The following is a 25,158-nucleotide window of genomic DNA, read 5'->3' as shown; positions in this document are numbered from 1 at the left end:
ATACCACCCACTTCCACCATCAGACAAACCTATTCAGTGATCATGATGGATCAATACAAAAATAAGGGTGTGTTGTTGGGGCCGGCCCTGTGACTTAGCGGTTGAGTGTGCGCGCTCCGCTACTGGCGGCCCGGGTTTGGATCCTGGGCATGCACCGACACACCGCTTCTCTGGCCATGCTGAGGCTGCGTCCCACATACAGCAACTAGAAGAATGTGCAACTATGACATACAACTACCTACTGGGGCTTTGGGGGAAAAAAAGGAGGAGGACTGGCAATAGATGTTAGCTCAGAGCCGGTCTTCCTCAGCAAAAAGAGGAGGATTAGCATGGATGTTAGCTCAGGGCTGATCTTCCTCACACACACACAAAAAAGGGTGTGTTGTAACCATCTCTCTAAAAATGGTAAAGGAAACAACTCCAAATCACATAAATGACCAACATTCCCCTCTTGTTACTAACATGACTGACTGGAGCTTCTAGGTTAGCTCCACTACACTGATTTTGCTTTCTGGAGAACAATGATCATGATTACCAATGACAGAATAAAGTTTACCTCCTCACAGCATTCAAGAAAAAAGTCTTGCTTCCTTCAATAGCAATCAAACCACCTAGCAAAAGCCCAAATCATGTAAGTCCTTTTGAGCGCCCTCTTACTGATAAATCCATGGTCATTCAGGCTTTGTGCTCATTCTTATTACTACAATTCATTAAACCACTCTTGTTCACTGCTGGTGTCATCCTGGTGGGTTTTGGCAAGATGGCACTGACAAAACAAATGAGAAATTAGTTTCATGACAAAAACTGTTAACTATAAAAGAATAAAAAATAAAATCTACATGAGTAAGAAATACCTGAACTTGTACACACAAGCTAATATTGAGTGAAAATATATAACAATTACCTTGACAAGATTATTAAGTTGATCTGAAAATCCATTATTACAATAGAATATTTTATTATGTGCTTAAGAAACAAAAAACAGTAGTTTTAAGAAACAACTACAGAAGATTTTGACAAAAAGCTACTGTTTTTCGTCACAATCAATCAAACATGACTGAAAATGTACTGTGGAGTTTTATACAGCTGTGAGCAATGGAGAACATCCATAATCTGCCTGATATGAGGAAGGTGCTTATTCTCACGTGGAAGGACTGGGTCAGAGCGGTTGCCATGCAGTGCAGTGGAGGTTCTTTTGGACCACACCATTGTAGCTGTCACAGCGAAATCATGAACACATGGTCACTAGCACCATTACCAGAACAAGGTGATTACTACATAAATTAGACCTTAAACGAATACAATCTAAAGAAGATGGAAGTCCAAGCATCAGAGAAAGTTCGAATTAGTTGCCTGGTGGACATGTGGCAGCTTGTAGGAAAACCCAAACTACGATGGATCTTTGACGTGGAACTTGTGAGGATATGTGCGGAAACCTACACCTCTAAACAAGTGGAAGTCAAGCAGTTGATTGTGGTTTTGAGAATATGCTTGATTGGCAGGGCAAGGAATCAGGAAAACAGGCTGGAAGCAGGTGTTCTCAAAGCTCCTATGCATCTCGTCTCTCTCTCTGTATGGTGGCTCCAAACTTGACTAATGCTTTGTTTGCTTCTGCCTTCCAAATCTCATGCAAGTGAGGCTATAGGTGAATTCTAACATGGAACCATAAAGGACACAGATTCTAGAAAATGTCACATTACCCAGGTAACAAAACAATTTAGGAGAGCCATCTCCAATTCTACATTTTATTGTCCAACAGGTCTGTCTTAAGGCAAAATCTATTATTCAAATCCCAGCCAGTAGGAATAACAAAGATCAAAGGGAACACATGGAAATAACTGACATGAGACTATATGATAAACTCTCCATATTTACGTATTTACAAATTTTTGCCATCTTTTATTAGCAAGGAAAATGGAATAAGGCTCTTCTGGCCATAACAAAAGAGTTAATCTTCTCATAAGAATGAAAGAATGAATATATAATGGGTAAAGGACATCTGGTACCTGGCACAGGAGGCCAGTAGGAAAATCCCAACAAATACCAAAATGCCATTTATCAATAGCTCCTTCCTTACAAAACAAGTGAAGCATTATATAAAAATTACACATACTTGCATATTACACCTCAACTCTCCCATGGATCAAACAGGTTCCAAATGCAAAGAAAAAAATGTTATTAACTGATTCAATGAGAAAACAATACCTCTAAATCTTACATAATATTGCTTAAACACAACTTACAGAATTATCTCACCTCAATGTTCACTTTTGAAAGTAAGAAGTAAATATCCACAGTACAGAAATCCACTTTAAGAATGAGGCACTGATAAAGACAATATATTTTTAACTATTATAATGATTCTTTTATACATGAATTAATTCGTATCAGGCTTTCTCATACTTAAATTTATAGAATTTCTTTCCAATGGGAGTTTTCACATGTAAGGATGAAGGCCAACTGACGTCTTTCCCACACTGCTTACATTCAAGAGGTTTCTATTCAGTATGAGATCTTTCATGCCTTCGAAAGGAATTGGGGCGACTGAAGGCTTTGCCACATTCTTTACATTTGTATGGTTTCTCACCAGTGTGCATTCTCATGTGTCCTCGGAAAGTAGTGCGATAAACGAAGGCTTTTCCACATTCCTTACATTCATAGGGTTTCTCTCCAGTATGAGTTTTTTCATGGGTTCGAAAAGATGTGTAACAACTGAAGGCTCTACCACACTGTTTACATTCATAGGGCTTCTCTCCAGTGTGAGTTCTTTCATGTATTCGAAATGAACTGGGAAAATTGAAGGCTTTCCCACATGCCTTACATTTATAAGGTCCATCTCCAGTATGCATTATCATGTGTGTTCGAACACTTGAGGGAGAAATGAAGGCTTTCCCACATTCTTTACATTTATAGGGTTTCTCTCCAGTGTGCTTTCTCATGTGTCCTTGAAAGGTTGTGCGATAAATGAAGGTTTTCCCACACTCTGTACATTCATAGGGTTTCTCTCCAGTATGAGTTCTTTCATGTATTCGAAAGGAACTGGGCCAACTGAAGGTTTTACCACACTGTTTACATTCATATGGCTTTTCTCCAGTGTGAGTCCTTTCATGTGAGCGAAATGAACTGGGACAGATGAATGCTTTACCACATTCCTTACACTTATAAGGTCCATCTCCAGTGTGCGTTATCATGTGTGTTCGAATGCTCGAGAGAGAAATGAAGGCTTTCCCACATTCCTTACATTCATAGGGTTTCTCTCCAGTGTGAATTCTTTCATGTATTCGCAAACCAAGAGGAGAACTGAAGGTTTTCTCACATTGTTTACACTCATATTGTTTCTCTGCAGTGTGAGTCCTTTCATGTCTTCGAAAGGAACTGGGACAACTGAGGGCTTTACCACACTGTTTACATTCATAGGGTTTCTCTCCAGTGTGATTTCTTTCATGTATCTGTAAACCTAGAGGAGACCTGAGGGATTTACCACACTGTTTACATTCATAGGGTTTCTCTCCACTGTGAGTTCTTTCATGTGTTCGAAATGAAGTGGAACAACTAAAGGCTTTCCCACATTCTTTACATTTATAAGGTCCATCTCCAGTGTGTGTTATCATGTGTCTTCGATAGGTTGTCAGCCAGGTGAAGGCTTTCCCACATTCCTTACATTCATAGGGTTTTTCTCCAGTGTGAGTCCTTTCGTGCCTGTGAACAGATTTGCGGTAACTGAAGGCTTTCCCACATTCCTTACATTTATATGGCTTCTCTTCATATTCATGATACTCATATGGTTTGTGTCCAGTGTGAGATGTGACATGCCTGTTAAGGGATGAATGACACACAAAGACTTTTCCACACACACTACATTTACATGGCTTTACTCCAGAGGGAATTTTCTTGTTCAGATTAAGATGTGGAATCTGGCTGACAGTGTCTCCACATTGTCGACCTCGTTTGCTTTCACAGAGTCTCTCTACCATTTGACTTCTGTAAAAAACGAGAAGCATGTTATTAATGATTTATCGATAATTTTTTATTTATTAGTAGGATAATGAATAACATTTTTATAATTTACAGCAGAAGTGTAGATTTTCTGCCCTTTCTGTAGTGTTTGAATATGAACATACTGAATAATCTGTAAGAGGACTTGACCATAGCTATTATGAAAACAGTGAGGTTTATAGACAGGGTTTCTTAATACTGTTTGAAGTGAATAATTTTGCTAACATGGGACATCTATGTCATACTTAAGCAAGTATTTTCAGTGAAAAAAACTAAAGAATAAATAAATTTGAAACTGGCATTGTTTTATTTGCTTGTTTTTAAAATTTCATGACATACTAGGATTCTCACATGTGACAGTGCTGTCTCATGAGTGTGATTCACCTTAGATTTCTCCCCTGGGTTTTCAAGCCATCTTCAATGTTATGACCTTCCCATTTTTTCCCTAAAACAGAGACCAAAAAAATAATTCCAAATTATTATAAATTATAAAAAAAGTATTAGATTCTATAACCATTGTTAGCTGTGACCATGCCTAGTTTATTCACTGATGTCCTCCCTTTCCACATTCTACATCTTGGAAAAATGATCATGGCAAGAAAACAAAGTGAAGTCGTCATCTTACCTATTGAGGCGAGGTTCCTGAAAGTTTCCCGCATCACATCTCTGTAGAGTTTCTTCTGTGAAGGATCCAGTAAAGCCCACTCCTCCAGGGTGAAGTTCACAGCCACATCCTCAAAGGTCACGGAGACCTGAAACATTACAGATATGTGTATAGTAGAATGCAAAGACTGACATCACTGGGGATCTATACTCAATTTATAGGAAGGTTATGTATGATTCTGGGGTCTCCAAACATTTATTTTATGTCTTGCTCATCAGAAACTAACTCTCTGTCCAAGCTTACTTCCTTATAAATTTAACAGCATCATAAACACATGCAAATTATTTATGCATTTTCACTGTGGTCACTTTAAGAGTTATTGCTCTCTAAGGGCAGGGTCTATAGCACCATGGAGAGATGAGAGAAATGCTATACAAATGAAACAAATATCTTCTTAAGCACATCAATTCCTTGTGAGAAAAACTCATCTCTTTCCTTATTACCTACCATTTAACTCAGCACTCCATGAAGTACAGGGTCAAATCTGCATGAGGTTTTAATGAATAAAAACACAGTGAAGAACTGGAAGCTTTTTCTTCTATTCCCATCACCAAACATGAGAGTCCAGGAGGCCTGTGGAAATCCAACTTGTAACAAGGTTCAGCTTGTCATATTGACCTGAAGTACTCCGAGCCATCAGAAGTAGTCAAATGAGCTGGCTAATGAAAATAGTCTTGTGAAGCAGTATTTTTAACTCGTGTAATATTTACCACAGACTCAGTTTTTCTATTCTCTCTCTGTTCCATTTCAGGGAGCTAGGATGTTTTTCAGAAGCATAGGGCTCAGACAACTTAGCATGATTATGACATGCCAGAAACACATGACAGCTTAGACCTCCACCAAAACCCTATACACATGAACCTCAAGGCTGCTCCTCACTAGTTTTTAGCGTACACAGGCACACATACTGAGATAATAAAGTGCTAGAAGAGATCTTTTGGTCAAACCCTAACAGTGTACCCTTGAGGAACAGGTTAAGAGTTGCAGATTGCAAGGGAGTTCATTAAGTCCACAATGGTTTGTTGGTGAATCTGCCCATGATTATAAAATATATAAAGGATTCAACACTGCATTCCTCCAAAAGAACATAAAATCTCCGTTCTCTAATTTCGGAAGAAAGTTTCCTAACCAGCTATTCTAGAGGTAGCCCTCCCAACTTCGCTTATTTCTGAGCTCCCATACAGAGCAGAGAAGCATAACAGCCCACCCATGAATGTAGGAATCTCTAAGTTGATGACATTACACTCTGCCAACAGGGTATGAACGGGTTTATTACTTCCATAATCGAAGTCTCTGGGAAGCACGGCAGGCCTCTCAAAGCAGGCATGAAATGGCTTGAGAGAGCACGCTGTATGAACGTGTTTTTTTATTGAGGCTGTGGGTAGACTAAAGTGAGAGTTCACATATAAAGGCAGGATCTTGCGTGGACTGAATCTCTCACAACTGCCAATGAAGGAAGCACTGAGGTTTTCTTATTACCTTGGGTAAATGCGGGTCACAAGAGGAAGAAGAAGGGACAAGGCTTCAAAACTGTCAGCAGTCAAACCAAACACTGGAGTCAGAGACTTCCAGTTTTTTGTGTCATATAATGAACTTAGAAATCATCATTCCCAACCTCACAAGAAAAAAGCAAAGAAACTTAAAATGAAGAACCCTTCTTAGATCCATCAGAGAATTGAGGACACAGAGCAAACCACTGTCTCCAAAATTGGAAAGAAAGAAAAGAAACTATTTTGAAATATGCCCAGAATGTTCCCACACTGTCCAAGAACTTTGGGACAATGACAGCTGGTGTAAAATACACATAATGGAAATATCTGAAAGAAAAAGGCAAAAAGGAACAGAAGAAATGAGTGAAACAATTATCACTCAGATTTCGTAACATTAGTGACAGACAACAAACTACAGATCCAGAAAGCTAAGAGAACACTAAACATGAAAAACAAAACCCACCAAAACATGCACAGCCAAATATATCACATTCAAACTGGAGAAAAAACAGACAATGAGAATATACTGAAAAAAATCAGAGAGGAAAACAAACCTTAGTTATACTGCAACAAGGATAAGAAGTAAATCAGACTTCTTTTCAGAAACGATGCGAGAAAGAAGAGAGTGGATAAAATATTTAGTGTTGAAAGTAAAAAACCACTATTCTAGAATTCTCTGTTAAGCAAAGTTATCCTTCTAAAGCGAGGGATAAAGCAAGATTTTGTGAGACAAAAATTGAGAGAATTTGACATCAGTACACCCGCTTTGCAAGAAACATTAAAAGAAATTTGGTGAAAAAGAATAAATAAGGTAAAATATCTTTTTTCTTAATTGTACTTAATCTTACATATCAGTTTGTTCAAATCAGTAATAGTAATAATGTATTCAGTAATTATAGCTCATGGATAGGTGAAATGAATGACAGCAATGTTATAAGGAACAGAGAGAGAGGAATTGGGAATACTCTGTCATGAGGTTCTTGCACAACCAGTGGTGTGGTATAGTGTTACCTGACAGACGACTTGGGTTAGTTGTAAATTTATACTGGAACCTCAAGATAACAAATAAACTAAAAAAACTATAATTGATATGCTGAGAGGAGATAAAATGGAATCAGGTAAAATGCTCGATCAAAACCAGAGAAGACAGAAAAATGGTGGAAGACAAAAAGAAACAAGGGCAAAAAAGAGTAAGGGATATGGTAGATATTAATCCAAGTATAACAATAACCACTTTAAACATCAATGGTCTAAACCCTACAATTGAAACACAGATACCATAACAGCAGATTAAAAAAATCCCACCTAATTATATGTTGTCTCCAAGAAACACACTTTAAATACAAAAACACAACTAAATTTAAGATAAAAGGATGGAGAAAGATATAGAAGCCGTCATTCCCAACCTCACAAGAAAAGACATGGAAATTAAATAACACTTCTAAATAATGTGTGGGATCAAAAAACTCTCTCGAGAAACTAAAGATTATTTTGAACTAAGTGAAATGAAAACAGAACATATCAAAGGTTATCTGATGCAGCAAAAGTAGTACCTGGAGGGGAATTTATACCACTGAACAAATAAAGAGAAAAAGAAAGATCTGCAATCAATAATCTAAGTATCTACTTCAGAAAACAATAAAAAGAAGAGCAAATTAAACCCAAAATAACAAAAAAAAGAAATAGTTCAGTTCAAGATGGTGACATAGGAGGATCCTAAACTCACCTCCTCCCACAGATACACTTAATCTACAGCTACATGCGGAACAACTTGCTTGAAAAAAATCCCCAAAACTAGCTGAGCGACTCCCACACATTGGGCAAATAAGAAAAAACATACATCAAAGTGGGCAGGAGAGGCTGAGACACCATCTTGCCATAAACCCCAACCCTGATGTGGCAATCCACAACTGGAAGGGAACTCAAAACCCCCAGCTTCTCCCCCAGGAGTGAAGGGTCTGAACCCCACATCTGGCACCACAACTTTTAAGACCTGCACCTGGAAACAAGTCCCTAAAACATCTAGCTTTGAAAGCCAATAGGGCTTGCATCCCCCAGACCAACAAGCCTGTCGAACTGAGAAACAGTTCTTAAAGGGTTCACGTGTGTAGACTTACCTACTCCAGGACCCAGCACAGAGGTAGCTGACTGAAAAACACCCAGACTTTCTGTGAAAAGAGGTTTACTTACTTTAAAGCATTGGCCTGAGGAGCAGACATCTAACTTAACACACATTTACGGATCTAATGAAATACTCTCCGAAGACAGAGACCAACAGGCACAATTTTTGCATCCTCCCTCTGCCTCGCTCCAGCTCTCCAGTATTTTCCAGGAGGAGCTTGTGCCCTTGTCTGATGTCCCTATTGTTGCAGGTACTGCCCAGGGAACACCTCTAGATTGCCTGGCTCTGGTGGTTAGCGGGGCTTATGCTTGTAGGTCCCACAGGACTGTAACAAATGGAAAAAGTTCTTAACTGGCTACCACCTTCATGGCACAGCAGAGAGGCAACAGACTGAAGCACCCAGTCTTTCTGTGAAAGAGGCCCATTAACTTCTCTTTACAGCAACAGCCTGAAATGATTTAACACATATCTAGAAACTTACTTAAATGCTCTCCAAAGATGGAGGCCAGTGGGCACTATCTTCATGCTCTCTCTCTGCCTTGCTCAGCTCACCAGTGTCTCCTGGAGAGGAGCTTCTACACTCATCTGGTGCCCTAATTTTTGGGGCCGCTGCTCAGGGTACACCCTAAATCACACAGTTCTGGTGACCAGTGGGGCTTTCATTCATGGGTCCCATGGGACTATAAGAGAGAGACAGGTCTTGGCTGGCTGCCACCCCCAGGGCATAGTGCAGAGATAGCAGACTGAAACACACCCCCAGTCTTTCTCTGAAAGACGCCTATTTGCTTGTCCAGGAGCTTCAGCCTCAGAGGAAGGCTTCTGGTTTGGCACACATCTAGAGGCCTACTGAGATACTCTCCAGAAATGAAAGCTAGAGGACACCATCTTTGTGCCCTCCCTTTGCCTTGTTCCATGTCGCCACTACCTGTGCAAGAGACCTATTACCTATTAGCTTATCTTCATAGCTGTGGTCCAAGAGTTAGACTTCTAATTAAACACACATCAAGGGCCTGACTACATCCTCTCCAGAGACCAGGGAGGACAGTGGGCGATCTTCACACTCTCCCTCTGTGCAGCCTGAGATCTTTGGTGTCTCCAAAAAAGAAGCTTGTATACATGCCTGGCACCCCAGCTTTTGTGTCTGCCACTTAGAGAACACATCCCTTGATAGCCTGGCTCTGATGGCCAACAGGGCTTGTTTTCATGGGTTCAACAGGATTGCAGTAAAGAAAGAAACAGTTCTTAACTGGCTATCCCACCAGGGCTCAGCACAGAGGAAGCAGATAGAAACACCCATCTTCCAGTCTTCCCCCATCTTCCAGTCTTCCCCTGAAAGAGGATATTGCATACAATCATGTGCAACATAACATTTTAGTCAATGGACTGCATATACAACGGTGATCTCATAAAATTAGTACCATACAGCTTAAATGCGTAATAGACTATACCATCTAGGTTTGTGTAAGCACTGTAGGGGAGGAAGAATTTTCCTCTACCCTTCTAGGTTGTTCTGGCTGGTCTAAGAATTAAGTTGACATGAGACACATTAACAGGAGAAAAACAAAAGTTTCCTAACATATATCCATTGGACAAACCCAGGAAAACCGAGTAACTTGCCAAAATGGTCGAAGCCGTCACTTTAAATACCATCCTCAGATAACACAAAAGTTGTTGGCGGTAGGGAGTCGGGGACTTCAAAGAAAAGGAAGTCACAGACAGGTGAAAAGGAGCACAATGCTTGGAAAACAAGTGTTTGGCCACACAGAAACAGAACACAAAGGAGAGCCCAACAAACAGGCTTTTCTAGGTTCCTCCCTGTCTACCACCTAGTTCATGTTACGCTAAGGTGATAACTTGCTTCCCGAGACAGGTTTATCTGAATGTTTTTAGGCAGTTAAGCGGAAGGTAACAAGAAAAACTTTCTTGGTCTTTCGTTTCTTAAAAAATAATCAGCATCAAATAATCCTCACATTAAAAACACACATTTTAGGGTGGCACATTTTGTTCCCCATCAGTACATTCTATGATGTTCACATGATGACAAAATTGCCTAATAATGCATTTATCAGAATGTATCCCCATGGTTAAGCAACGCATGACGATACTTGAAAAGATGCTGCCTGAGGGTCTGGCTTCCAATCATCCTGAATCTAGGAGCTGACTGAGATCTCCCCTTTGGGGCACTGAAAGGTCTTGGCACACCCTCAACTACTGAGAGCCACTAAAAACGAAATAGGCTTCTTGGTTGTCTCTCAAGCTTTTGTGATTTCCCAAGAGCTAGGAAGAGACTGAATAAGTTTCACCTCTTACACATGGTCACTCCTTCAAAACTAGGAGAGGTGGCTGTTTTACCTAATGAATGGAACCCAACACAGAGAGTCAAGGAAAACAAAGAAACAATATATTCCAAATGAAGAACAAGACAGAATCTCAGAAAAACACCTTAATAAAAAGGAAATAAGTAATTTACCTCGTAAAGAGTTCAAAATAACAGTCATAAAGATGCTCACCTGGCTCAGAAGAATGGATGAACAAAGTGAGAATTTCAACAAAGTCAGAAAACATAAAGTACCAAATAGACGTCAGAGCTGAAGAATACAATAACTGAACTGAAAAATCCAATAGAGGGGCTCAACAGCAGACTAGATGAAGCAAAAGAAAGGATCAGTGAACCTGATCTTAGACAGGACAGTGGAACTCGCCCAATCAGAGTGGCAAAAAGAAAAAACAATGAAAAAGAGTGAAGATAGTTTAAGGGACTTATGGAACATCAAGTAGACCAACATTTGCATTATAGGAGTCCCAAAAGGAAAAGAGAGAAAGGAGCAGAAAACTCATTTGATAAAATAAGGGCTGAAAAATTCCCTAATCTGAGGAAGGAAACAGACATCCAGATCCAGGAAGCTTGGAAAGTTCCAAACAAGGTGAACCCAACAAGACCCACACCAATTGTGTGGTACATTATACATTATAATTAAATACATTAGATACATTAGTGTCAAAAGTTAAAAACAAGGAGAGAATCTTAGGAGAAGCAACAGATAAATAACTTGTTACATACAAGCGAACTCCCATAAGACTATCAGCAAATTTTTCAGCAGAAATTTTGCAGGCCAGCAGGGAGTGGCATAATACATCCAAAATGCTAAAAGAATAAAACTGCCGACCAAGAATACTCTACCCAGCAAAGCTGTCATTCAGAATTGAAGGAAAAAAGAATTTTCCAGCAAAAGCTAAAGGAGTTCATCACCACTAGACTGGCCTTGCAAGAAATGTTAAAGGACTTCTTTAAGCTGAAACAGTAGGGTGCTAATTAGTAAGAGGAAAACATATGCAAGAATAAACATCAATATTAAAAGGAAATATATAGTAAAATTCAGAATAATCTAATGTCGTAAAGATGGTGGGTTAGTGACTTGTAGCACAAGTATGAAGATTAAAAAACAAAAGTAGGAAAAATCAGTATAACTATAATAATTTGTTAATAGATACACAAAAAGAAATTGTGACACCAAAAACATAAAATGTGCGTGTGGGGGTAAAAACATAAAGTTTTAGAATGCTTTCAAACTTAATTGTTAGAATCTTAAAACTCACTTACAAGTTATTCTATGTAAGCTATGGTAACCACAAAACAGGTCCTATAGTTAGACAAAAGATAAAGAAAAGAACCTAAGCGTACCACTACATATCATCATCAAATCACAAAGGAAGAGAGCAAGAAAAGAAAAAAGGAACAAAGAAACTACAAAACAGCCAGAAAACAATTAACAAAATAGCAGTAAGTACATACCTATCAATAATTACTTTAAATGTAAATAGACTAAATTTTACAAAGAAAAAACATAAAGTAACTGAATGGATTAAAAAAAAAAAAACCATCTACATGCTGCCTACAAAAGACTCACTTCAAATGTAAGGACAGACACCAACTGAAAGTAAAGGGATGCAAAAAATATTCCATGCAAATGGACACCAGAAGAAAGCTGGAGTAGCCATACTTGTATCAGACAAAATAGGCTTTAAGACCTAGGCTGTAATAATAGACAAAAAAGGTCATTATATAATGATAAAGGGGTGACTCCAACAAGAGGATATAACATTTGTGAATATTTATACACCCAACATAGGAGCACTTAAATATATAAAGCAAATATTAATAGACCCAAGAGGAGAAACAGGCAGCAATACAACAATAGACGACTTACTTTAATACCTCACTTTCATCAATGGATACACCATCCAAACAGAAAACCAACAAAGAAACATTAGCTTTAAATGACACGTTAGACCAGATGGACTTACCAGACATTGCATCCAAAGGCAACAGAATACACATTCTTCTCAAGTGCACATGAAACATTCTCCAGGATAGATCACGTGTTAGGCCACAAAACAAGTCTTAATAAATTTAAGATTCAAGTCATATCAAACATCTTTTCCACCCACAATGGTATGAAACTAGAAATCAATTGCAAAAAGAAAACTGGAAAATTCACAAGTATGTGGAAAGTAAACAAAATGCTACTGAACAACAAATAGATCAAAGTAGAAATCAAAAGAAAATTTAAAAATACTGTGAGACAAATGAAAATGACAATGAAAATAAAACATACCAAAACTACAGGATGCAGCAAAAGCAGTTCCAAGAGGGAATTTCATAGTGAAAATAACCACATCAAGAAACAAAAAACATCTCAAAACCCTAATTTTACACCTCAAGGAACTAGAAAAAATGAAGCCCCAACTTAGAAGAAACAAAATAACAAAGATCATAGTGGAAATAAACGAAATAGAGACTAAAAAGACAATAGAAAAGATCAAGGAAACTAAGAGCTGTTTTATTGATAAGATATACAAAATTGACAAACTTTTAGGTAGACTCACTAAGAGAGAACTCAAATAAAATCAGAAACAAAAGAGATGTTACAACTGACACCACAGAAATACAAAGGATCATAAAAGACTACTATGAACAATTATATGCCAACAAATTGGACAACCTAGAAGAAATGGACAAATTCCTAGAAACAAACAATCTATCAAGACTGAATTATGAAGAAATAGAAAATCTCAACAGACCAATTACTAGTAAGGAGATTCAATCAGTAATGACCTCCCAAAAAAGAAAAGTCCAAGACCAGATGGCTTCACTGGTGAATTCTACGAAATGTTTAAAGAAGAATTAATACCACTCCTCAAACTCTTCAAAAAATACGTGGGAACACTTCCAAGCTCATTTTACAAGGCCAGCATTAATGTGACACCAAAACCAGAGAAGGAAGTTACAAGGAAAAAAAAATTAACAGGCCAATATCCTGGATGAACATAGATACAAAAATCCTCAACAAAATATTAGCAACTAAGTTCAATCACACATTAAAAGGATCATACACCATGATCAAGTGGGATTTATTCGAGGGATCCAAGGATAGCTCAACATCTGCAAGTCAATGAATGTGACACATCACATTAACAAAATGAAGAATAAAAATCATATGAACATTTCAATAGATTCAGAAAATGCATCTAACAAAATTTAGCATTCATTTATGATAACTCTCAAAGTGGCTACAGAGGGAAAGTACCTCAACAATATAAGGTCATATATGACTGCCCCAGAGTTAACAACATACTCAATGGTGAAAAGCTGAAAGCTTTTCCTCTAAGATCAGGAACAAGACAAGGATGTCCACAATCACCACTTTTATTCAACATAGTATTGGAAGTCTCAGCCATAGCAATTATGTGAGAAAAAGAAATAAAAAGCACCCAAATCAGAAAAAAAGAAGTAAAGCTGTCACTATTTGCAGATGACATATTATTATATATAAAATCCTAAGGACTCCACCAAAAAACTGTTAGAACTAATAAAGTCAGTAAGGTTGCAGGATACAAAATGAATACACAAAAATGTGTTATATTTTTATACATTAGTAATGAACTACCAGAAAAAGTATATAATACAAAAATCCACTTACAACTACATCAAAAAAGAATAAAATACCAAGGAATAAATTTAACCAAGGAGGTAAAAGACTAGTACGTTGAAAACCACGACACTGATGAAAGAAACTGAAGAAGATAAAATAAATGGAAAGATATTCCATGTTCATGGATTGGAAGAATTAGTATTGTTAAAATGTGCATACTACCCAAAGCAATCAACAGATTCAATGCAATCCCTATCAAAATTCCAAAGGCATTTTCCACAGAAATGGAACAGACAATTCTAAACTTTGTATGGAACCACAAAAACCTAGACTAGCCAAAACAATCCTGAGAAAGAAGAACAAAGCTGCAGGCATCATGCTTTCTGATTTCAAACTATATTGCAAAGCTATAGTAATCAAAATAGTATGGTATTGGCATCAAAACAGACACACGGATCAATGGAACAGGACGGAGTGTCCAGAAATAAACCCACGCTTATATAGTCAATTGATTTATGACAAAGGAGCCAAGAATATACAATAGAGAAAGGGCAGTCTCTTTAATAAATTATGTTGGGAAAACTAGACAACTACATGCAAAAGAACAAAACTGGACCACTATCTTACACCATACACAAAAATCAACTCAAAATGGATTAAAGTCTTGAACATAAGACCTGAAACCATAAAACTCCTAGGAGAAAACATAGGCAGTAAACTCCTTGACATTGGTCTTGGTGGTTTTTTGGATTTGAAATCAAAACCAAAAATCAACTAGTGGGATTACGTCAAACTAAAAAGCTTCTGCACAGCAAATAAAATAATTGACAAAATCTAAAGGAAACCTACTGAACAGGAGAAAATATTTGCAAATTATAAATCTGATAAGAAGTTAATATCCAAAATATATAAAGAACTCATACAACTCAATACCAAAAAAAATCAAATTAAAAAATGGGCAGAGAATCTGAATAAATATTTTTCCAAAGAAGACATACAGATGGCCAACTGGTAAGTGAAAAGATGCTCAACATCACTAATCACCAAGGAAATGCAAATCAAAACCACAATGAGATATCACCTCATACCTGTTAGACTGGTTATTATTAAAAAAGACAAGAAATAAGTGCTGGAGAAGTTGTGCAGAAAAAGGAACCCTCGCATACTGTTGGTGGGAATGTAAATTGGTGTAGCCACCATGGAAAACAGTATGGAGGTTCCTCAAAAAATTAAAAATAAAACTACTATATGATCCAGCAACTCCACTTCTGGGTATTTATCTGAAGGAAATAAAAACACAAACTCAAAAAGATATATGCACCCCTATGTTCACTGCAGTATTATTTGCAATTGCCAAGATATGGAAACAACCTAAGTGTCCATCAATAGGTGAATGGATAAAGAAAATGTGGTGTACACAGATAATGGAAGATGATTCAGCCATTACAAAAAATGAAATCTTACCATTTGTGACGACATGGATGGACCTTGAGAGCATTACGCTAAGTGAAATAAGTCAGAGAAAAACAAATACTGTATGATCTTACCTATAATATGGAATCTAAGAAAAACCCCCAAACAAAAAACCAAGCTTACAGATACAAAGAACAGATTGGTGATGTCAGAGGTGGAGGATGGGAGTAAGGGAAATGGGTGAAGGGGTCAAAAGGTACAAGCTTTCAGTTATAAATAAGTCATATGGATGCAACATACAGCATGGTGACTATAGTTAATAATACTGTATTGTATATTTGAAAGTTGCTAAGAAAATAAATATTAAAATTTCTCAACACAAGAAAAAATTTCTGTGTCATGATGGATGTTAACTAGACTTATTGTGGTGATATTTCATAGTATATACAAATATCAAATCATTACGTTGTAGACCTGAAACTAATATAATGTTACATGTCAATCATATCTCAATAAAAACAAGATAAAATAAAATGGCAAAAAAAAAATTAGAGAAGACATAAAAAAATTGCAGGAACTTGAAAGAGAATATCAAGGAAACCAAAAGGTGGTTCCTTGAAATAATTAAGAAAACTGATAAATGTCTAGTCAAGCTAACTGAGAATCAAGGGAAGACAGAAATTACCAATATCAGGAATGAAATGAAGGGAAAATGAAAAAGCACTTGATAAAATCCAAGACCCATTTACAATAACACACTAGAAATAGAGAGGAGGTTCCTGTTCTTGAAGAAGAACATCTACATGAAACTTGTAGCTAACAGCATACTTAATGGTGAGATGCTAGATGCTTTCTGGTAAGATAAGGAACAGAGTAAGAAGTCGCCTCTCACCACTCCTACTCACATTGTACTAGAAGACCTAGCTAATGCAATAAAGCAAGAAAAGGAAATAAAAGGTATAGAGATGGGAAGCAAGAAATAAAACTGTCCTTGCTGCAGATGACATGATTTTCTATGTAAAAATCTGAAAGAATCCAAAACAACAGTGATCACTCAGGGAATTAATAAAAGAGTATACAAGGTTGAAGGATACATAAGTCAACTCCTTTCCTATAGACCCCTGATCTTTCACAAAGGATGAAAAGACAATTCAACGGAGAAAAGAAAGTCTTTTCAAGTGAAAATAGTAGATATTCACATGCAACCTCCCCCCGCCTCCAATGAATCTAGATAGAGACCTTACACCTTTCACAAAAATTAACTGAAAATAGATCATAATCATCTAAATGTAAAATGCAAAAGTAAAAACTCCTAGAAGACAACACAGGAGAAAATCAAGGTGACCTTGGGTTAACTGACAAATTTTAAGATACAACACCTAAAGCAAGATCCATGAAAGAAAAAAATGGTAAGCTTCAGTTCATTGAAAGGAACCTCCCCCCTACCTCTCGAGTTCTACAAAAGACAGTGGTAAGAAAATGGAAAGACAGTCAGAGATTGGGAGAAAATCTTTGCAGAACACTTATCTGATAAAAACTATATCTAAAATGTCCAAAGAACTCTTAAAACTCAACAAGAAGATGACAACCCAATTAAAAATGGGCAGAAGATCTGAACACACATCACCAAAGAAGATATACAGACGGCAAACAAGTATATGAAAAGAAGCTCAACATCAAATGTCATTAGGGAATTGCAAATAAAACAATGGATATCACTAGACACATTACAATGGATAAAATTCAGAACACTCAGAACACCCTATCTTGGTGAAGATGTAAAGCTGCAGGAACTCTCATGCATTGCTGGTGGGAATGGAAAATGGTACGCCTACTTTGGAAGACAGGCAGTTTCTCACGAAACTAAACATACTCTTACCATAGAATCTAGTGATCATACTCCTTGGTATTTGCCCAAATGAACTGAAAGCTTGTATTCACACAGAAACATGCAAACGAACGTTTATAGCTGTTTTATTCATCATCGGCAAAACTCAGAGTTAAAGAGTTAAGATAGCTTTCAATAGTAGAATGAATAAACAACCTGTGGTACGTCCATAGGATGAAACACTGTTCTGTGATAAAGAGAAATGAGTATCAAGCCATGAAAACACATGGAGGAACCTTAAAAGTATATTGCTAAGGGAAAGGAGCCAATGTGACAATGCTACACACTGTGTGATTACAAGTATATGACATTCTGGAAAAGACAAAACTATAAGCCAGCAAAAAGATCTTTGCTTGTGAGAGATTTGGGGGTTGGGGGAGGGATGAATCAATAGGTGGGGCACAGGATATTTTTAGGAAAGTGAAACTACACTCTATTATAGAGAAATGATGGACACACATCATTATACATTTGCCAAAATCCATATACCGTGTAACACAAGAGTCAATGCTAATGTAAACAGTGGACTTGAATGCATCAATATTGGTCCATCAATCGTAACCAATGTACCACAGTAACACAAGATGTAAAAAAATACTGCAAATTCTGTGGGTGCAGAGGGTTGAAGTGGGAACTCTGTGCTTTCTGATCAATTTTCCTGTACTTACAAGTTTTTTTTGAAGTCTAGAAGTTTCTTATGAATTTTTTTATCCTTCGAATGTATTATTTAAAATAGAGAAACATATATATACCATATTTTACTATTTAATAGCCTGTTTTTAATTAACTTTTGCTACTTTAAATTTAATTTCAAATTAATTTAATTTTAATCTTTCTATATAGGAAAACATTTTAAGATTAATTTTTTCAACACTAATGGGTATAAATCTGCAAACCATAAAAAATGAAGTTTCAGGGGCTGGCCTGGTGGTGCAGCGGTTAGGTTCACGTGCTCTGCTTTGGCGGCCCGTGGTTTGCCAGTTCGGATCCTGGGCGCGGACCTACACACCGCTCATCAAGCCATGCTTAGGCGGTGTCCCACATACAGCAACCAGAAGGATGTACAACTATGACATACAACTATCTACTGGGCCTTTGGGGAGAAAAAAGGAAAAAAGGAGGAAGATTGGCAACAGATGTTAGCTCAGGGCCAATCTTCCTCAAAAAAAAAAAAAAACAGAAAGAAAGAAAGAAAAGTTTCAAATCTTTCTAACTAAAAGGACAAAGGACATCATAGTTTGTCCCTCCACTTTATTTCACACTGGGGATACTGTCAGGAATGAATAGCATATTATAATGCATTAGGGGTTTGCATTTAATCCCTGAAACCTACTACGATTTTCAAAGATTTACATAAGCTTGATAGTTTTTCCCAGATCAATTAAAATAGAAATTCAATAGCTTTTTCCTCTCATCAATTTGAGTAAAAATTCACTTGCCTTAAGAATAATATAGCCTTTAAAATATCAAAGTTCTCTAGGGACATGCACATACAAAAACTGATCTAAAAATTAATAATGTGCCTGAGAACTTAAAAAACACCCATCTTAAAGTTTGAGACTCTTGTTGCCTAAAAGGAACAATAATTCTGTTTGGTTCCAGGATTTTCTTGCCTTCCATACATATTTCTCAATCAACTTATACTTTCAAAGCCCAAGAAATCAAACATCTTACACACTCACACAGGAAATAAAATTACAAACTGCTAAAGTAAGAAACCAGAGTTAAAGGTCTGAAATATTCCACAGATAAAGGTATCCAAAGGACAGAAAATACTCAAATCAGCACAGACAAGCAGCCTGCTTCCCACAGGACAGAAGGAAACCCACATTTAGAAAGTTAAAACACATTCCCCAGCTTCGGGTCTAGACTCTCCTGGTTGAGACAGAACCCCTAGAGTGGGTCAGTCCCTGGGAAAGAGGGTAGGGACACCTGAGCAGTCACAGGAGTGAACTCTGGGGGCTCCACACGCCCTCCCCTCTCCTGTGAGCATGGAAGCACTGCCTCCCCCAGGCTTCCCTTCTCACAGTGAGGACACGCTCAGCCAGATTCAGTTTCAGGTTCTGACCCAAATGAACCCCCAAATTCATAAACCCTCTGTCCACAGGGCAGAACTCCTGGTCTTCACAGACTTCTCAATGGGCACAAATGACACTCTGAATGCTTGGATGCAAAACTCAAACATAACATTTAACAACATCTAGGCCTAAGAAACCCCCCTTGTCTGCTCAGGGGGGCGTTAGTTTGCAGTCACTGGCCTCAGGTCTCTGTTCCCCAGTCACAATGCTTTGGACCACCATTGATAATTTAAATGACACAAACCCAGTGTTTCAAGAATCCAGCAAAATCACTCAAACCCAGTGTTGATGTGTAAAGGAGGAAAGAAAATTGTAAGGCAGTTTTACTAGCTCAACAAGAAAACCCACTAACACCTATTTCTATCAAAAAATGGTGTCAGTTATTATTTTCGAGAAAAGAAATTGATTTGTAAACCATCATAATGGAACGCTTCTGGACATTGCAAGTCTAAGCCACCATATGCCATTAAAATCACCCAAAAGAAGAGAATACACCTCAGAACATTACTACTGACACTTAGGGGGGAAAAAAAGGGAAATAAAAATTTCAACAAATGAAATTAAATAATGAAATATTTTTTCTGAAATCCACCTCTTACTTGCCTCTTTGGAAATATTCTATATTGTCTACAAAGCTCTACCGATTAAACAAATTTTAAATTAATTGAAAAACTGAGTCTCAAATACGTGAATAAATCTTTTCAAACTGACAAACACAAGGAGGGGCAGTGCTGACAGGCCAGATCACCCAGGAAAGTGACCCAAGAGGAACCCTCACCCGAAGGACTCCCCACAGGACGTCTGCGCCCAGACAGATCCTGGGGGGAGGGGCACAAGGATTTCATGCAACGTAGTTCCAGGTGGTTATTCTCTGCTTCCCTCTCATGTAAAATATCCACAAAAATAAATCTTTAGAAAGAGCCAGCCATGGGTCTGTGGACAAATAACAATTAAAATCCTGCGTAGTTTGAAACCACCACGGAGGACAAGCAGTTAACAATGCTGCTGTGAACTGGAGAGGGGAAGATGGCGTTTGGGAATGCGGGGAAAGATCTGGAAATTGAGGGATTCATTGCCAGCCCTGGGAAGGGCTAGGCTGGGGGGACAGGGTCGTGGATTGGAGACGCTGCTCCCCAAACCTTTGGAAAAGTGAGGGGAAAACAGGCCCCCCGGGGAGAAAGGAGAGACTGGGGACCCCAGAGCCCACAGCTCCTCCCACGCACGGACCCGGAGACCGAGTCACGACTGCCCTGGTGACCGTCCCCGCGGTCACCGCACCATCTGGGGACACGCGGCGGCGCGGTGCCGGCGAGGACGCCCGGTGCCGGCTGCGTGCCGCGCCACCGCGGACTCGGGTCCGCAGACTCCGAGGTGACCGCGGAGGCCGCGGCCACCACCGCCGGTGCCCACCGGTCCCTCCGCCCCGACTCCCGACACCCGGCCCCGCACACTCACCATTCTCCGGCTTCTGGGGTTCCCAGCCGGTCACGCTACGACTGCCGCGGCCCGGGCAGGTCACAGCGACAGACACCGTGGCGGAGCCACCTCAGGCCTTTACCGGCAGGAACAGCCCACCCGCTGCGCAGCTGGAGCGACCACCGACGAGCCCACGGTCCACGCCGTCCACGCCATTATCGGAGCGGCGCCCCCACGTACGTTTCTGGCGACTCCCCTGATTGGACAGCTCGCAAGGCCCCGCCCCCTCGTGCCTGAGTGACAGCAGGCCGGGGGGCACGTCTTTGAGCCGACCTTGCCTTGGCGGCAGGCCAGACCCTGTCCTCTCCATGGTCGCTGCAGTGAATCATAAGGTCCCGAGGCCACTCTCGGAACTCTGACCCTCCCTCACACACACACACACACACACACACACACACACACACACTTAAAAGTGACCTCACCATCCGTCACATTGAGCCTGGCTCCATTTGATCTGTGACCGTTTCCAGCGGGGGGACGTCCGCCCAGCCCCACAGCGCCCCTCATTTGGTTCTTTAAAGGATCCCGGGGGCTCCGCGGCACCTGGCTCTGGCGGGAACTTTGAACTTCACAGCCCCGGACCAGGCCCAAAGCCTCAGACACTAGCGTGTGTGAAACACACCGAGGCAAAGAAACCACTAGAAAATCTTGTCAATGCAATTCCATTAATACTCATTTGTTGAAAGCTCAAAGGAGGTAAAAGTGAAAGAACATTGCTTAGTGGAAAATAATAGATGGTAAAAGGATGAAGAATTAGGAAAGAGTTAGAGGACAGTGGTCACCTACAGGGCAGGTCAGAGACGAGTAAGGGACAGAACGTCAGGAGACTCCTCACTGCCCACAGGCCACTATGAATCTTGATGATGATTCCAAGGATGTTTACAATGTTATCACTAAATCTTACCACAAAACATTTTGTACATTCTTTTCTGAATATATTTGATGAAAATTTTAAGAAGTAATGAAGGTTGGAAAAGAACATAATTTGTATATGTTTGTTTGCCCTGTAAGGTGGCAGTCTGAGTTTTCATTCACGGTTTTGGCAGCAAAAATTGGTAACAAGCCACATGCCCATTTAGAAAGAATGGGTTATATAAACTCATCATCATATGTACCTTTTGAAAACAAAGGGCGGCATGTATTGATATGTAAAGATCTGGAGTATTTATCAACAGGACAATGAAGCAAAGCGTATTGCAATATATATACCATGTTACCCCCTTCTATAACTGTCATGGTCACCTGCAGAGTCAGGTGGGCCCCCTCCCAAGGTTTGGTTGACAACATTTACTTGCCAGAAACACATGAAAGGGTTTATTACTTCCACAATGGAAGTGTCCGGGGAGGGCAGGGCAGGCCTCTCAGGCAGGTGGGAAACGCCTAGAGAGCAAGGAAAGGAGCCTGGCCTGGGTTTTTTATGGAGGTGAGGGAGTGGCCTAGGCTGAGCGTTCACACACACAGGTGAGGGCTTCCAGGGACTGAATCTCTTGTCAGCGCCAAAGGAGGAAGAACCCAGGCTTTCTTGTCACCTTGTCCAGATGTGGGCACAAGGGAATGAAGGAGGGATAGGGCTTTCAAAACTGTCAGCAGTTAAACATTAAAAAATGGAGTCTGAGACCTCTGCTTTCTCATCTGGCGCGTAAGGAGCTATGAAGGTGACATTCCCATCCTCACCAGAAAAAAGTTAACGGACTTAAAATCAACAACTCTGATCTATCAAAGCATTAATCACAGGGCAAACCGCTGCCTCCAAAAGTGGAAAGAGAGACAGAAAAATAGCTAGTTTGAAATATGCCTACAATATTCTGTTTTCTTAAGGCCTGTCCTCAAAGTATTCTGTTTCACTAGAGACAAACAGACTAGGATTTTACCAGCACCTAACTGACATGCGGGGAGGGAAATAGGCAACTTGAGTCCCTTCTAGCCTTTCTGCCGACCTAATTTGGCGGGGGCAGGGAGGACTTAGAAACACTTGTGAGATTGATAGTTTTTTTCCCTCCTGACAGCAAATAAGTAGTGTTTTTTCCAAAACTACTTCTCCAACCCTCTGACACCAACTGGGTGGCCTACAGTTCAATTCAATTCTAACACTAACTAACCAGAGTTAATGGCAGACTCCATAGTTTAAGGGCTTAGGCCCACAAGAGTGCCCCCATGTCAGAGGCCAGCCATAAATGCGGGGCCCAGGCTACACACATTTCTGCACGGCCGACTACAAATTCAGAGGTTCCCTGGACACGCCCTCAGGTTTTCCATAATTCACTAGAACGACTATCAGAAGTCAGGAAAGTGCTTTACTTACTATTATCAGTTTAGTGTTCAAGATACAACTCAGGCACAGCCAAATGGAAAGGATGCACAGGGCAAAGCATGGGAGGGGCAGCAGGAAGCTTCCACGCCCTCTCCAGGCATGACACAGCACATTGATGTGTTCACCAACTCAGAATCTCTCTGAACCCCGAGGTTTAGGAATTTTGAAGGAGGTTTCTTCGTGTAGGCATGACTGATTAAATCATTGGCCATTGGTGAATAACTCAATCTCCAACCCCTCTCTCCTCTCCAGAGGTTGGGGGTTGGGTGAAAGTTCTAAGCCTCTAATCAAAGCTTGGTCTTCCTGGCAATCAACCCCTATCATTAAGCTCTCAAGGGGCCCACAAACAGTCACCTCACTGGAACATAAGAGGTTCCTATCATCCTTCTCACACAAGAAATTTCAAGGGCTTTAGGAGGTCTTTGCTAGGAACCATGGACAAAGACCAAATATCTTTCTTATTATACCAAAGATGGTCACAGCGTGGGACACAGGCTCATTAAAATTCTGAGACCAAATCAAAGGACTATAGAACACTTCCTCTCCACCCACAACACACCACTACATCAGGAAGCCTTCTGTGTAATAACAGCAGAATACACTGAAAGAACTGCACGTTTCAAAACTTATTTAAGAAGCCTCTATCCCCAAAAGATGACATGGGAGACAGTAGCAAGGACACCTGAGGATATTTTATCCTCTGACAGCTACACAAATAGTAAACACAGCCTAAACCCCAGTCAGATAAACATAAAACCTCACGCTAAAGGCCTATTTACCTCTGTCCCTTTCTCACAGTACATGCCCAGCATTCAACAAAAAACTTAAAAGGCATACTAAAGGACTTAAAAAACACAGTTTGAAGAGATGGGATAAGCAAAAGAACCTGATTCAGATGTAGCAAATATGTAAGAATTATCAGACCAGAAATGTAAAGCTACCAAAGATTAATATGTTAAGGGCTATAATGGAAATAGTGGATAACATGCAAGAACAGATAGGCAGTGTGAGCAGAGATGGAAACTCCAAGAAAGAACCAAGTGGGAAATGCAAGAAATAAAAGACAAACAAGAAAACAGAAACGAGGAATTCCTTTGAGGGGCTCATCAATACAGTGGAAATGTATGAGGAAAGAATCAGTGAGCTTGAGGAGAGGAGATGTCAATAGAACCTTCTAAACTGAAATGCAAAGAGATGAAAAGAACAAGGAAGACAACAGAAATCTAGGAACTTGGGGACAATTACAAGAGGTGTACCATACACATAATGGGAATACACGAAGGAGAAGAAAGGAATGAACAGAAGAAATAAGAAATAATGAGTGAGACTTTCCCAAAATTAATGATAGACACCAAAACACAGATCTAGGAAGCTCAGAGATCACCAAATAAGATAAAAACCAAAAAATGCACACCTAGAAACAGATATTCAAACTCAAGGAAAGTCAAAGACAAAGAGAAAATCTTGCAAGAAGTTAGGGGTAAAACACCCCTTAGTTATAGAGAAACAAGGATAAGAAATCAGACTTCTCAGGCCGGCCCCATGGCTTAGCGGTTAAGTGCACGCGCTCCGCTACTGGCGGCCCGGGTTCGGATCCCGGGCACGCACCGACGCACCGCTTCTCTGGCCATGCTGAGGCCGCGTCCCACATACAGCAACTAGAAGGATGTGCAACTATGACATACAACTATCCACTGGGGCTTTGGGGAAAAAAAGGAGGAGGATTGGCAATAGATGTTAGCTCAGAGCCGGTCTTCCTCAGCAAAAAGAGGAGGATTAGCATGGAT

At 39.6% G+C, this 25,158-nt stretch overlaps 1 protein-coding gene across 1 annotated transcript; it reads right to left on the bottom strand.

The window, feature by feature from the left end:
* Positions 1-913: 913 nt before the first annotated feature.
* Positions 914-12,758, bottom strand: LOC131394541 (zinc finger protein 709-like). Its single transcript, XM_058525925.1, has 4 exons — positions 12,578-12,758; positions 4,622-4,748; positions 4,381-4,441; positions 914-3,981 (listed from the first exon to the last, which is right to left on the bottom strand). Exons 1-4 carry the CDS (start codon positions 12,587-12,589, stop codon positions 2,499-2,501), a joined length of 1,683 nt encoding a protein of 560 aa, XP_058381908.1. The 5' UTR covers positions 12,590-12,758; the 3' UTR covers positions 914-2,498.
* Positions 12,759-25,158: the final 12,400 nt, after the last annotated feature.

This window comes from Diceros bicornis, chromosome 30 (assembly GCF_020826845.1).
Source record: "Diceros bicornis minor isolate mBicDic1 chromosome 30, mDicBic1.mat.cur, whole genome shotgun sequence".
NCBI lineage: Eukaryota > Metazoa > Chordata > Mammalia > Perissodactyla > Rhinocerotidae > Diceros > Diceros bicornis.
The sequence above is the reverse complement of the archived record's forward strand: the minus strand, read 5'-3'. Positions and strand labels throughout refer to the sequence as shown.

Bases quoted from the DNA above. Each gene is read 5' to 3' on its own strand.
- LOC131394541 (XM_058525925.1), bottom strand. The intron at 4,442-4,621 runs GTAAGATGACGA...TCTCTGTTTTAG, and splicing joins CAGGAACCTCGCCTCAATAG to GGAAAAAATGGGAAGGTCAT. The intron at 3,982-4,380 runs GTGAATCACACT...CGTTTTTTACAG, and splicing joins ACCCAGGGGAGAAATCTAAG to AAGTCAAATGGTAGAGAGAC.